We start from the raw sequence: 15,571 nt of genomic DNA, 5'->3' as shown, positions 1-15,571 counted from the left end.
TGTTATGGATAAGAGTTGAAGATAATCCAGCTGTCCTCAACAGCTACTAAAGTTAATCTAGCTGTCTACAGCAGTTGTCTCTAACATTTGCATAAAATCTTTGATTGTGAGGTGTTAGAGACATACTAACCCAATGTAACAAGCTCAAGCCCAATCCTACTTTGTGTGCAAAAATGATGTTAGCACAAACAAATATCATAGACAATTTAAGAGAGATATGATGTATTATGCATATGTGCGCAATCAATCTTACAAAACTAACCAAAGAAAAAAAAATTACGTATGGACTAATAACAAATCACATACTCAAAGCCTAACATTTACATAAAATCTCTATTAGGAGGTGTTAGAGATATATTAGCCCAATATAATAAGCCCAAGCCCAATCCCAAGCTTATTTTGTGTGCAAGCTAAGTCTTCTACTTATATTAAAAGTCTATTAGTTTACGGTTTAGTTTATTATATATATATATATTCATGTTATCGTTAATTGTAATAGAGGATTGGTACTACACTCTCATATAATAAAGATGTAGCCATTACAAGTTTTCTCCGTGGATGAGGTTGTCAAAAGCTTGTAATCCTTGTGTTTGTGTGCAATTTATGTCAGACTAAATTACGTAACCCTCGCGTTCTTATGTTTGTGTGCAATATATCTCTAGCAAGCTAGAGCCTAGAGGTGTCCATAGACCAGCGTGTTGATTATATATGTATAAGGACTCTCGATTCTAAATAGAGATGTAGCGCTGGACTTTGGGTTGGAAGATCTGCAAATGGTGGTCCAGTCCATTAGCTTGGGAAATGGGTTTTATCCTTATGCATCAATGGAATTTTTTTTTCGTTGAGTAATTAAAGCTTTGTTTTTGTCTAACAGCAAAAGAAAAGGAAAAACAACAACGAACAACACAAGGTCAGCCTTTTCTTGAGACCGGTTAGATCTCCAAAAATCCAAGCTTCCCTACAATAAGCAGGTCCATTTACCTGAAGTATATTCTCTCTTAAAAGTTAAAACCTAATTATCTCCCATTTCTCTATCTCGACCTGTATCTCCTTTGGTAACGTTTGTAATTTACAATAATCACCAATATGTATGGAACTATATAAGACTAATCATTGTCAAAATTAATTTGATTTGAGGGTATACTACAAATTTATATATAAATCATATATTCTGTCCAAGCTTCAAAACTCGAACCATACTAGTTAGTAAGTGTGTTTGAACTGTCAGTGGGCCAATTTTTTCTTAAAAAGTACCATTTTAGCCATTTTTGACAAAAACCAGCTTGGAATTGGACCATGATTGACAAATGCATAGTTTATTTTCATAAGCGTAGCTAATAGAAAACCAGTGTGCTGATTTGGGCTTTTATTTTTTATTTTTTGGGTTATTGACAGACTTTAATGGGTCAAATTTGCATTGTGTTTGTTATCGAGAGGAAGGGTTCTTATTTTCTTCTTTAATTATTAAGATGTCTATGTACTTGTTGAGTAAGTTAAGTGATTATAATCTTGCTTATAATACAATTACTCAGGGGAGAAGTCAAAAAATTTTATTTGAGGGGCCAAATTTTCGTACTAATATATTAGTCAAAACAAATTATGACACGTGTAAAAACACTTACACATATATAAACTTAATATTTTAATATTAGAGTAGGTTATAATTTATAAATATATTGTATACAAAATTATTAACTTTGACATGTATATTAATTTAAGAGAGAAATTTTTAGGAAAATTTATCATATTTTAAACTCCAATGAGTATTGTGGGGCTTAAGAACTTGGCAACCCCGGTCCATTTTATATCTGGCCTAAGGCCCATGCCGAGGAGGAAGAAATGCCTGAGGGAGAAGTACGAAAGCCTAAATCGCTAGGACTCCTGTCAAGGACGCCCCTATCCTTGACCAACCGAGCCCAACACTTTAGCCATGGCAGCTCGGTGGAAGAGCAAGTTCGGGATGAATTGTCACATCCACATTAAGTACGCTCACCTAATCCCCTGGCCACATTAATGGTAATGTGACCTTTGAACAAGGCTGCCTCGGTCGCCGCAACTCACAGAAGAGCTGGTAAAGCAACCGATAAGATGGGTAGTCAGGAGGAGGGGGCATGGATGATCAACAAGTGGAAGAAAAAGGTTATGGAAATGGACTATATAAAGGGAAAATACAGATGAGGGGGGGGGGGGATTCCCCCGGGGGAGACCGTTGTCAAGATCCTCGGACCGGTGCCGAGGACAGATCCTGGAGGACAATCTTGATCTGCTGACATCTGACGGTGGCGAACGCTTCACCACCCACTGCTCGCCTGCTGGGCCTAGTTCTTGAACCCGCTTTCTACAACTTCGTTGTACTGGGCTAGCTGAGCTTGAGTCCACTCACTCAACAATAGAAGTGTTCAAACCCGGTCCCTACAATTGGCGACCACTCAAGGAGTAACTTGCTTGATCAACAAATAGAGGGCTAAGATCAGCTGTAAGGGGGGTATATAATGTAAGGAGTCCCTTTTGAGAGGGGGACGAAAAAGAAAGAGAGGGAGAAAGGCCGGTAGAAAGATAGAGCACTGTAGCTTTCTGGACCATCACTGAAATCTTTGTAATCGTTCACTAGAGGAATAAAAGAACTTCAAGCTCCCTGGAGGAGGGCTGAGGAGCACCATTGCACATTTCAATCTAAGTTCATGCCGTTTAATCCCTGTACATCCATGCTCAGTTATTGTATCCTTCACTAGAGCCTAGTTTTTGAACCCGCTCTCTACAAATTCATTGTATTGGGCTAGCTGGGTTTGAGTCTACTCACTCAACAGTAGAAATGCTCAAACCCAGTCCCTACAAGTATATAAAAGTTGTCTAATTTGATATTACAAATGTACAAAAAATGAAATTGAGAAAACAAAAGCTACCTTGTATGTATAAGACTAATTGTTCGACCAATTAACAAATTCTACGTTTTTAAAAAGTATCATTGGACTAACTCAAATATTTGGGGTCCAACTCCTATTTTAGTAGCTAAATCTTTTTAAGTTTTTAATAATTATACATAAAATAAAAGAAAATTTTAAAATTTTGGTGCTCCAAGCTACAACCCTAGGTTTGGTAAAAGGATTAAGCATCGTATATACCCTACATTGATATTAAATTATTAATTGTAATACACATATTCTAATGGTACAGATGTTGCGAATTTACGTGGTCCAAAAGATGTTAATTTGAATTCTTCCTTCTATTTCTAATAAACAAAGAATAGATCATAGAAGAAAAAAAGAAAAAAGAAAAAAAAAAAGAGTATAGACTGTATACTGATACAACTTTTTCCAAGTTTGGGTCAGACAAAAGCTTTACCAAGACTCATTCTGCCACGGACTTGGGCTGCTGTATTGGGTAATCTTTTGGGCCTGTACACTCTTAGCTGCTTCATTCAATGCTGGTTGTACTGATAGAACATAGATTGACAAATTGACAGGTAAAATAAGGATTCCACCACTGTTGAATTCACTGAGCTCCTTTAAAATCTGAGAATTGACCCTTGTTAATAGTGAGATATATATGCAGAAGGAATTAGATGCAGTGCTTGTGCTTCCGAACCTGAATTCAATTCCCACACATTTAAAACTAGACTCACAGTATCTATCAAACTTGTGCAGCAAAGCCAGCCTAAATTGTACTTTCTCCAAGTTTCCGCTGGTCAGAATCAATAAAATCTTTTCAATTATAAGACCTGTGTTATGGCATACAGAACCATAAACAAAAAGAAATGCCAAAATGATGATCTGCTAAGAGGGAAAAAAAAATTGAGAAGCCAAAGTAACCCAAGCAAGTTGATCTAAAAGGTGATAATCAGTTTCCCTACGATTTAAAACATATACATAGTACATATACTGACAGGTCACAGGTATATATGTCAGTTCGATCTGCCACTTGATAAAGTGCTGCAAAAGACTCAGGCAGATATAATAACTGAAAGCAGCACACATTACACTCCACAAATGAATGTAATTCCATCATTAACATTAAATAAATATGTTTAAAGCTGCACGCCAGCCCACTAAACCACACAACAAAGAGCACACAAAAAATGGTTCTAGTGGTGGGAGTAGTAATTAAGCATAATGCATAAACAAAAGATGCAACCCACATAATGCAGTCCAAACTCGCCCCTACATGTTACCACTAACCCAATCCATCCAACCCCTTCTCCTGTCCGGCGTCATCAAAATGAAAGCGGACCTAGATTCGGGATTATGGAGTTCCTTAATGACCTTGAAGAGGGTGAAATCGTCTATGTCTTCAATAGAGTTAAGAATATCGACTGCCTTGGCCATTGAGAACGTATCACTCCCCCCAAAAGACTCGACGGATTGCCTCCTTCTCTCGCTCTTCCTATTATGCCTCTGCCTTGACACTTCGGTTAAGTTCTTTATAGCGTCAGTCATCCTCATAAGTGACCCTGTTTGATCTTTCTGAAAGTTTTTTCTGGCACGTCGGTTCTTCATGTAGTGTTCTTGGACGTGTTCGATACATATGGACACGTAGGCTGTTACTATTTCGAGTTCTACGTCGCTTAGATCGTGATCTGAATCATCTTCGGCCATGACTGAATCTCAACTATATGGGCAACTGATGATGTAAAAGAAACTAATATGTTAGTAAAAAAATAAGTAGAAGAACACCCAAATATTGGAGAAATTATTGGTTCCACCGGAGGACCTCCCTGCTTCTGCCGGCCAATAGAAAAGTGTCATGTGGCCATTTCCTTAACTCTTGTTAACAAAACCAAACTAATGACTTAAATCTCATCCGTTTATTCAATCCAATAACTTTTAAATTTAAAGCATCATCAAATCATAAAAAGACAATTTCACCCTAAAATATTTCAATCCTTACGTTGTATCTCCTTTTGAATAAAACACTAGTATTCAAAATTTACTCTCATTCTCCCTCTTGGATTGAAACTTTCTCTATTCACGGCACAGTCACTGGCCTGGATCTCCAATTCCGACGATACTACCCTTTTACTCATTGAAAAATCCTTAAAATCAAATCCCCACTGGTACAGCCACCAAATTTCAAAACTTTTCTCTCTTCTACCAAACTTTGGTGACTGTACTAGTGAAAATTTTAAGAATTTTCCAATGAGAAAAAAGCTAATATTGTTGAAACTGGAAATCCGGACTAGTGACTGTGCTGTGAAAGAAGAAAGCTTCAATCCAAAAGAGAGAGAGGAGAGTAAATTTTGAATGGTAGTGTTTTGTTCTAAATGAGATACAATGCAGAGTCTGAAATATTTTAAGGGTAAAATTGTCCTTTTATAATTTGATATCGTGTCAAATTTAAGAGCCATTGGATTGAATAAACGGATGAGATTTAATTCATTAGTTTGGTTTTGTTAACAAGAGTTACGAAAATGACCACGCGGAGCTGAATCAAAAAATGGTCACATGGCACTTTGTTATTGGCTGGCAGAAGCAATCAGTGGTCCTCCTGGAGAAACTAATAAATAATTTCTCCAAATATTGGCACCATAATAATGTCAGCTAGCACAGTTTGATACAATCGGTTTTTATTCCACTCATTTAAAAATAACAATAAATCATCCAAGAGCCATAAAAATTAAAAAAATAAAATAAAATACTACATTTATTCTCATTTTTATTCAGGCCCGAGTGCCTTAAAAAAAAAGAGTACACATGTTACTGATTAATTTTTAATTACATACATAAGGTTTTTTTTTAGAACGAAAAATATAGGTAGAAGGGAAGACTTGAGTAACCAAAAGCACGAAAGAACAGGGAGAATAATAAAAACAATTAGAATGTCCAGTAGGTTTTGTTTTTTTGTTTTTGTTTACAGTAATAAAGAAGTGGCTGCCAATTAGGGATTAAAGAAAATGTAGAGAGCTAAGTAGAATTAATAGAAGAAGATGGAGGCAACTGTGAACAACTTACAGGTGAAGGAACTCGTTTGGGCGAGTAGGGCAGTATTGCAGTGGATAAGGAAACTGTGTCTGCCAAGTCCATATATATATAGCCGTGACCGTGATCTGCCTATAAGATGCTCCATTTATTTGATTTGAGATAAAGTGGATCAGATAGTGAAATAAAGCTGCTCCTCTTGTTTCAAAAAATCTCGCAGATCTTCGTTGGGAAGCAACCCTGGATTCGGTCAAGCTTAGCACAGTGGGTGTTGGTCGATGGCACCGTACCGGGTGAGATGAATTTGCTCAGTTGAGGGGGGTGGGAAGTAATTGCAGGATTTATGAGGGGAAGCTGGGAGTTGAGCAGGAGTTGAGTAATTGCAGCGCAGTGAAAATTTCTAATTATTTACGAAAATTACACTGAACAACTTTTTTTTTTTTTTTTTTTTAATTTTGAATGTAATTAAGCATAATGCATAAACAAAAGATGCAACCCACATAATGCAGTCCAAACTCGCCCCTACATGTTACCACTAACCCAATCCATCCAACCCCTTCTCCTGTCCGGCGTCATCAAAATGAAAGCGGACCTAGATTCGGGATTATGGAGTTCCTTAATGACCTTGAAGAGGGTGAAATCGTCTATGTCTTCAATAGAGTTAAGAATATCGACTGCCTTGGCCATTGAGAACGTATCACTCCCCCCAAAAGACTCGACGGATTGCCTCCTTCTCTCGCTCTTCCTATTATGCCTCTGCCTTGACACTTCGGTTAAGTTCTTTATAGCGTCAGTCATCCTCATAAGTGACCCTGTTTGATCTTTCTGAAAGTTTTTTCTGGCACGTCGGTTCTTCATGTAGTGTTCTTGGACGTGTTCGATACATATGGACACGTAGGCTGTTACTATTTCGAGTTCTACGTCGCTTAGATCGTGATCTGAATCATCTTCGGCCATGACTGAATCTCAACTATATGGGCAACTGATGATGTAAAAGAAACTAATATGTTAGTAAAAAAATAAGTAGAAGAACACCCAAATATTGGAGAAATTATTGGTTCCACCGGAGGACCTCCCTGCTTCTGCCGGCCAATAGAAAAGTGTCATGTGGCCATTTCCTTAACTCTTGTTAACAAAACCAAACTAATGACTTAAATCTCATCCGTTTATTCAATCCAATAACTTTTAAATTTAAAGCATCATCAAATCATAAAAAGACAATTTCACCCTAAAATATTTCAATCCTTACGTTGTATCTCCTTTTGAATAAAACACTAGTATTCAAAATTTACTCTCATTCTCCCTCTTGGATTGAAACTTTCTCTATTCACGGCACAGTCACTGGCCTGGATCTCCAATTCCGACGATACTACCCTTTTACTCATTGAAAAATCCTTAAAATCAAATCCCCACTGGTACAGCCACCAAATTTCAAAACTTTTCTCTCTTCTACCAAACTTTGGTGACTGTACTAGTGAAAATTTTAAGAATTTTCCAATGAGAAAAAAGCTAATATTGTTGAAACTGGAAATCCGGACTAGTGACTGTGCTGTGAAAGAAGAAAGCTTCAATCCAAAAGAGAGAGAGGAGAGTAAATTTTGAATGGTAGTGTTTTGTTCTAAATGAGATACAATGCAGAGTCTGAAATATTTTAAGGGTAAAATTGTCCTTTTATAATTTGATATCGTGTCAAATTTAAGAGCCATTGGATTGAATAAACGGATGAGATTTAATTCATTAGTTTGGTTTTGTTAACAAGAGTTACGAAAATGACCACGCGGAGCTGAATCAAAAAATGGTCACATGGCACTTTGTTATTGGCTGGCAGAAGCAATCAGTGGTCCTCCTGGAGAAACTAATAAATAATTTCTCCAAATATTGGCACCATAATAATGTCAGCTAGCACAGTTTGATACAATCGGTTTTTATTCCACTCATTTAAAAATAACAATAAATCATCCAAGAGCCATAAAAATTAAAAAAATAAAATAAAATACTACATTTATTCTCATTTTTATTCAGGCCCGAGTGCCTTAAAAAAAAAGAGTACACATGTTACTGATTAATTTTTAATTACATACATAAGGTTTTTTTTTAGAACGAAAAATATAGGTAGAAGGGAAGACTTGAGTAACCAAAAGCACGAAAGAACAGGGAGAATAATAAAAACAATTAGAATGTCCAGTAGGTTTTGTTTTTTTGTTTTTGTTTACAGTAATAAAGAAGTGGCTGCCAATTAGGGATTAAAGAAAATGTAGAGAGCTAAGTAGAATTAATAGAAGAAGATGGAGGCAACTGTGAACAACTTACAGGTGAAGGAACTCGTTTGGGCGAGTAGGGCAGTATTGCAGTGGATAAGGAAACTGTGTCTGCCAAGTCCATATATATATAGCCGTGACCGTGATCTGCCTATAAGATGCTCCATTTATTTGATTTGAGATAAAGTGGATCAGATAGTGAAATAAAGCTGCTCCTCTTGTTTCAAAAAATCTCGCAGATCTTCGTTGGGAAGCAACCCTGGATTCGGTCAAGCTTAGCACAGTGGGTGTTGGTCGATGGCACCGTACCGGGTGAGATGAATTTGCTCAGTTGAGGGGGGTGGGAAGTAATTGCAGGATTTATGAGGGGAAGCTGGGAGTTGAGCAGGAGTTGAGTAATTGCAGCGCAGTGAAAATTTCTAATTATTTACGAAAATTACACTGAACAACTTTTTTTTTTTTTTTTTTTAATCTTGAAAACCGGTACATGGGGCTTTCTAAAAAAGTTTGGCTTACTTTCGATGCATTTTAATTGAAATTTTTTTTTTGTTTTAATAGAAAATTGTCACATTATTTACTAATTAAATAAAATGTGAAGATTAAAATTCACTATCACTTGTTATTATGTATTTAAAATAAAAAGACATATCCAATTAAAAAAGTACTGAAGGTAAACTAAACTTTTTCTAAAATTAGTGTTTAGAGCTTGTTTGGTTATGTTGTTTAAACAATAATTTTTTATTGTTTAAACAACACAATACGTATTTTCACAATATTTTTTCACATACACGTATTTTCATAATATTTAAACAACATTTCTAGAACAATATTACCCAACGAAAGCATAATATTTTGAGAAGACCAAATCTTCTGTCCCACTTTTCCTGCTCCACTCTATACTCCACCAATAAATACTTGCCACGTGTTCAACATTTATTGGTAGAGTATAGAGTGGAGCAGGAAAAGTGAGACAAAAGATTTAGACTCTATTTTGAGTAACATAATTCAAATACTCTTAACAAAAACTTGTCTCCACTCTATACTCCACCAATAAATGCTTGCCACGTGTTCATCTAATTAATTAAATACGTACTCCCTCCATCCCAATTTTTTTGTCCTGTTTGAAAAGTCAAACTTTTTAAGAGAACATCATTTATTATCTTGTCTATCTTTTAAAAATGTATAAGTTTCCAAAATTACCCTTAAAAAATTTATCAAAAAATTGAATTAGTAAATTAATAGGGGTATAATAGGAACATTAATAAATTAATAACTTTTATTTTTAGAAACAAGACAATATTTTGAGACATCTCAAAATGGAATAGAGGACAAAAAAAAAAAAATGAGACGGAGGTAGTAGTATTTAATTAATTAGGTAAACACGTAATAAATATTTATTGGTGGAGTATAGAGTAGAACAGGAAAAGTGAGATAAAAGATTTAGACTCTATTTTGAGTAACACAATTCAACTCTTAACAAAAAATTGTCCAACATGTTTTTTTGGAACAACAGTTTTCAATTTTGGAATAACCATGACATTTGCAAAATTTAATTGGGTTACGTAAGCATATATATAGATGTCTATAATCTATTATACATCAAAGTAAGAGAATTAAAGATTGGAACGATGAAAAAAAAAAAAAAAACCATTTAACTGTTTAATAGTAGAGACTAGAGACAAAATAGAAAGAAGGAAAAAGGACACTATTTTTTTAATATATTAATTAGAACCAAAGCAATCCTCATATCATTATTTTTATTTTTAATAATTTGATAATTACATAAAAAAAGGGTATGAACCTTAAATGTTTTGGTTGAGAACTATAGAATGTGACGACCATTTTAGCTACTATTATAATATTATATGATTTTTAGTTTTATTTTGTTTCTTTTTTCATTTAAAATAAATTAATTCTATGATTCATATTAAATATTATAAATTTAAAGGTGTTTTACATAATTTAAAATGATATTGACATAATACTTTGCAGTTAGTACACTATTTTAATTCATGAAATCAAATGTTAACCTTCAAAATTGAGCCTGTACACTTCAGCAACAGAAAACTCAATACTGCCTAGTTTTCTAATTAGTTGATAGTATCCGTTTGTAGGTTTCTCTAAAAAAAAAAAAATGAGACGGAGGTAGTAGTATTTAATTAATTAGGTAAACACGTAATAAATATTTATTGGTGGAGTATAGAGTAGAACAGGAAAAGTGAGATAAAAGATTTAGACTCTATTTTGAGTAACACAATTCAACTCTTAACAAAAAATTGTCCAACATGTTTTTTTGGAACAACAGTTTTCAATTTTGGAATAACCATGACATTTGCAAAATTTAATTGGGTTACGTAAGCATATATATAGATGTCTATAATCTATTATACATCAAAGTAAGAGAATTAAAGATTGGAACGATGAAAAAAAAAAACCATTTTACTGTTTAATAGTAGAGACTAGAGACAAAATAGGAAGAAGGAAAAAGGATACTATTTTTTTTATATATTAATTAGAACCAAAGCAATCCTCATATCATTATTTTTATTTTTAATAATTTGATAATTACATAGAAAAAGGGTATGAACCTTAAATGTTTTGGTTGAGAACTATAGAATGTGACGGCCATTTTAGCTACTATTATAATATTATATGATTTTTAGTTTTATTTTGTTTCTTTTTTCATTTAAAATAAATTAATTCTATGATTCATATTAAATATTATAAATTTAAAGGTGTTTTACATAATTTAAAATGATATTGACATAATACTTTGCAGTTAGTACACTATTTTAATTCATGAAATCAAATGTTAACCTTCAAAATTGAGCCTGTACACTTCAGCAACAGAAAACTCAATACTGCCTAGTTTTCTAATTAGTTGATAGTATCCGTTTGTAGGTTTCTCAAGCAGCCCGTTGAAATACCCAATGGAAGCTTATCCAATGACAAAGTGAAACCTGATGACAAAACTTGCTGTCTCTAGCGAACCTGTCTTATGACAAGTCAAATTTGGCTTTTTTGTTAGGATAAAAAATTAATTGACAACGGGACAGAAATTAACTTAAGCTTAAAAGCTCCGATGGGACATATGTGTCACTTTCCCACAACATTAATAGACAAAATCCACGTCCTATAATAATAATAATGTTGTGCAAATTAGGTGAAATAATCTATTAACACAAGGTTAAAGAAGAGACAAAAGATAATATGATACAAGGAATTTACGTAGTTCAGTAATATGCCTACATCCACGGGAGGCGACAAAATAATTTTCACTATAACTTTGAAAATTACAACAGTGACTTGAAGACACTCTCACACAAACCCAAACTCCAAATATACCATTGGTTCTCTCAAAATTAAACAAAGAACACCCTATTATATTTAGACAAATTGCAAGATGTAACTTCCTAGCTCTGGTGCACACACAGAAGAACTTATCTGTGGCTCCCTTTCATGCTTCCTCATTTGATCCACCTCTATTTATAGCCAAACCTTCAACCGAAATGCTAACAATTTCAGCACACTAGAAACTTCTATAGTTAAGAAAGTCAACAATAGTGGCTAGCATTTATTGCCAAAGAACTCATACATTTCGGCTAGCATGACCTTCTTGATGATTCATGGATTCAAGGATTCAAGAAAGTCATATATTTCAAGTGTTCTAGACTAATGGGAATGCAAGGCTTCTATCAACCAAGAAGTCAATAAATTCGGCCATGGCTTGACATGCAACATTTAATACATCTTCTTTGCATTTCTTCACGTAAGAAATCATGCAATTTCTTGCAACTTACAGATGGTTTGTTGTCTAATTATCAAACCACCAATTTTGACCATTCAAGCCATTCTAACAAATAATAATAATCAATGTCTTATACGTGAGGAAGTATAACTTGTTTTAGGTGTATGCTCCCTCTCTCTTAAAAGTTGTTAGATCTATTAGCTGTGGGTCCCATTAACTGTGAAGGGGAAGAAACATACACCCAAAATAGGGTGTATTTTTTCCGAGATTAGAGTGTTAATGAATCTCTCTCTCTCTCAATTGTAATAATTATAGTTCACATATTGACAACTCTTTGTTTTTGTTTTTGTATTTTAACAAAATAAGTTATATAAAAAGTATGTGTACATAACAAAAGTCAATATTATAATTTTCAGGATAAATATGGCTATATGTAAAAAGAATAAATTACATTGTAAACTATTTTATGGGTGACATATTAAATCATATAATTTTGTTAAGTTTAAATCAAATCATGAACTTTTAAAATTATATCAATTTAAACTCTAGACTTCTAGACTTTTTGGACCACCAGAAAATTAAAAATAGTATTTCTGCTTAATTAGGCCGGGATCTACCTTATGCTTTGATTTCTTTAGGCTAGTCATGCAATGACAAGCTCAGCAAACCTTAGCAATACAGGGATGAGTGATGATGATAGACAATTTACTAGAGATGTGAATATGTGATGCATTACATGCATACGTGGGCAATCTATTAATGTTACATTACGAATAAGGAAACCGCATACTCCAAATCTGCATGGAGACTGATCTGTTCGATGACATAAGGACCCTACGCAAAGATGTGGGTTATATGACATGCAAATGGTGCAGTCCATGGTATTAGGAAATGGGCTTTATCAAGATGCGTTTATGGAATATTGTTTTTGCGGGCCTTTCCTCCATGGGTTGTACAGGGCCTACGGGCATTGTAAAAGGAAAAACTGTATCTCTTCTCTCTTTTATTTGAGTAATTAAGGCCGTTTGGTAATAATGTTTAAATAAGGAAAATTATTGTTTAAATACTACAGTACGCATTTTTACACATTTTTTCACTTACACATATTTTCATAAAACTTAAACAACATTACTGAAAATCTCTTACCAAACAGGCCTTAAAACTTTGTTATTCTAGCAAGGGTAAACAATAATAAAGAAACAACAAGAAGGTCGACATTTTCTTGAGATCCCCCACCCCAAAAAAGGAAAGCTATAAAAAATTATGCACTTATGAAAGCCCAAAATAGACTTTTGAGATGGCAAAATGTTAAAACTCACTATATATCCATTTAGTGTCCGTTTAGCATGATTAATTTTTCCAAATTATTTTACTATTTAGCTTATTTTTTATACTATTCATGGGTCCCACTGCACTTTTTGGTACTATTCATAGGTCTTACTGTACTATTTCAGCTAACTTTTACTTTTATCTATAGTATTTTCAGCAAAAAATTTTCAGTTTCAACAAAATAAGCAGATCTCAAACAAACACTTAATGTTAAAAAATAAAAGATATCTCAAACCATAATTGGTGAAGTATAAAGTGTAACACAAAATGTTATACCAATTATAGTTGGGTCCAAGTTAATTTTACTAGGTATAACTTTAAGCAAAGTTATACAAATTAATAACTTTTTTATTTTTTTGAGATTGTTTCAATCTATGACGTCTGTTTTTGATCAGATCAAGACACCAATCAGTTTTTGTGTAGACAGAGATTGAACTAAAGATTTATAATTCTTTAACCATAAGAGACTTTACCGGTTAAGCTAACCATTAAAAAAAAACTTTTTATTAAATTAATTCTTAAAAAATCATACGTTGGATTATATGCTGCTTATGTTCTTAACAAGCATGCCAAATTTGGTGCAAATATAATTTTATTTACTATTTGATTTATAAATTCATGTTTTATGCATAGTTTTACAATTCAATTTTTTTTTTGAAATTTAAACATTTAATGGATGACAAACTATATTGGATTTCCAAAATTTTAATCCATAACAATTTCTTAGCTAATATAATATTACTTAAAGTTGCAAGCCTCTCAATTCTTCGAACTCCAATCTCCTCCATCTTCTTCCTGTGTTCAAAGTACCCAATATATTCTGAACAAATAGGATCATCTGGGTTCACAAAAAGGTATGGTACCCATGGAGATAACACTACAAAAGGATCATATGCTTGAGCCTTACGATGTTTGCGACCTTTTACAGATACCATGAGGCCTGCCTTGACAACACTGTTTGCAAAGCGGATCCCAAGCTTCAATGTTTCATTCTTGAACCCTTCCCCCACCACCCCCCCCCCCCCTCTTCTACGGGGAGAGATAAGAATGGTGTATTAAACACATACGTTTCAAGGAAATAGCCTATCTTGGCCATGTTCTTTCCTACAAGCAATGCCATAGCTGATCCCAGAGAATGTCCAGTTAACCACATGCTTGCACCTCGAGACAAGGAAACTGTGTTGTGAACACAATGCATTGCAAGTTGAAACCTGGAACTCTGATGAAGATTGTTAAGGATGCTCTGGAGGTTTAACATGAAGTCCCGTGACATTGTGTCTGATTCCATGATTGTGCCACGAAAGGCAATAATATATTGTGGGATATATAGTAATATAGAGCAGGAGATGGGTATTTGTACTCATAAATGGCACCACATATGGATAAGTCAACATCGTCTATGAGCATATGATTTAATCTGAAACGGAAGAAGTCCCACCATGGTAGAGCAAAAGCTTGAGGTCCATGGCGGTTCTGCCTGCGATCATTTTCAATCATGTACACTCCTTTAACCAAGCTGGCAACAACAGATCTTCGGTGACATATGTTGTTCCTGCAAGCAGATTGTAAAATAGATTACTAGGATTTCAAGAAGCCACAAACACAGATTACACCCTATTGATGAAATATTGGTTAATGGCCTTACCAGTCAATAGCAGTGAGATGAATTGGTCCTGAAAGGCTGAAAATTTCCTCTGCAGAGGCCATTTCAACTTATGTTTCTCTCTTCTTGATAACCTTTGAAATCAACTGCCATTGGAGAAGCAAAAGACCACGATTGAAATGTTTATTGAGCCAAAATTGATGTTCAACATAATTTTTTTTTTTTTCCCAATATGTTCAACATAATTTGATATGTATGAATCATAAAAAATGAATATGACATCTTTAATGAGCAGCAAATTAAACATTACAAATGTCCCATATTTGTTTTCCTCCTATATTTTGGATTCCGATTCTGAATGAAGGGAGGAGTTTACTCGAATACTAATGCATTAAGGTGTATAAGCAAGAAAGCACCACCTTTTTTTCTCACTTCATTTCTTTTTTTAAATCTATAAATTTGAAGTTAAGGCATTCCAAATTCATTAAATTTAAATCCAAATTCAAGTATCTAAACACAACTAAAGAGATTACACACTTTTGGTGAAGTAATGGTTAATGGTCTAATTACCAGTCGACAGCAGCAGTGAGATGTCCTGGTCCTGATTTGAGGAAATTTGCCTCTCAGTGGGCATTACTCCTTATGTTCCGCTCTTCTTGATTTCCTTTGAAATAAACTGCCATGGGAGAAGCAAAAGCCCTTGAATTTTTTATGGAGCCAA

The 15,571-nt window shown here is 34.2% G+C and overlaps 1 protein-coding gene and 1 long non-coding RNA gene across 2 annotated transcripts; both read right to left on the bottom strand.

The window, feature by feature from the left end:
• Nucleotides 1-3,987: 3,987 nt before the first annotated feature.
• LOC112012763 (uncharacterized) lies at nucleotides 3,988-6,297 on the bottom strand. The gene is made up of 2 exons (XR_002883022.2): nucleotides 5,946-6,297; nucleotides 3,988-4,617 (listed from the first exon to the last, which is right to left on the bottom strand). It is a non-coding gene; the product is annotated as an uncharacterized LOC112012763 (long non-coding RNA).
• A 5,330-nt stretch (nucleotides 6,298-11,627) lies between these two features.
• On the bottom strand, nucleotides 11,628-14,954 carry LOC112012773 (GDSL esterase/lipase At4g10955-like). Its single transcript, XM_065777852.1, has 5 exons — nucleotides 14,893-14,954; nucleotides 14,519-14,799; nucleotides 14,315-14,423; nucleotides 13,990-14,201; nucleotides 11,628-11,668 (listed from the first exon to the last, which is right to left on the bottom strand). Exons 1-5 carry the CDS (start codon nucleotides 14,952-14,954, stop codon nucleotides 11,628-11,630), a joined length of 705 nt encoding a protein of 234 aa, XP_065633924.1.
• Nucleotides 14,955-15,571: the final 617 nt, after the last annotated feature.

The sequence above is a fragment of the Quercus suber genome, unplaced genomic scaffold, assembly GCF_002906115.3.
Source record: "Quercus suber isolate HL8 unplaced genomic scaffold, Cork oak 2.0 scaffold_166, whole genome shotgun sequence".
In the NCBI taxonomy this organism is placed as follows: Eukaryota; Viridiplantae; Streptophyta; class Magnoliopsida; order Fagales; family Fagaceae; genus Quercus; species Quercus suber.
The sequence above is the reverse complement of the archived record's forward strand: the minus strand, read 5'-3'. Positions and strand labels throughout refer to the sequence as shown.

Excerpts from the sequence above, each read along its gene's own strand:
- LOC112012773 (XM_065777852.1), bottom strand. The coding sequence starts at position 14,954 with ATGGCCTCTGCAGAGGAAATTTTCAGCCTTTCAGGACCAATTCATCTC. Across the intron at positions 14,800-14,892 it reads CATCTCACTGCTATTGACTG|GAACAACATATGTCACCGAA; the intron begins GTAAGGCCATTA and ends ATCTGCTTGCAG. Across the intron at positions 14,424-14,518 it reads ATCATGGAATCAGACACAAT|TTTCCTTGTCTCGAGGTGCA; the intron begins GTCACGGGACTT and ends TTCACAACACAG.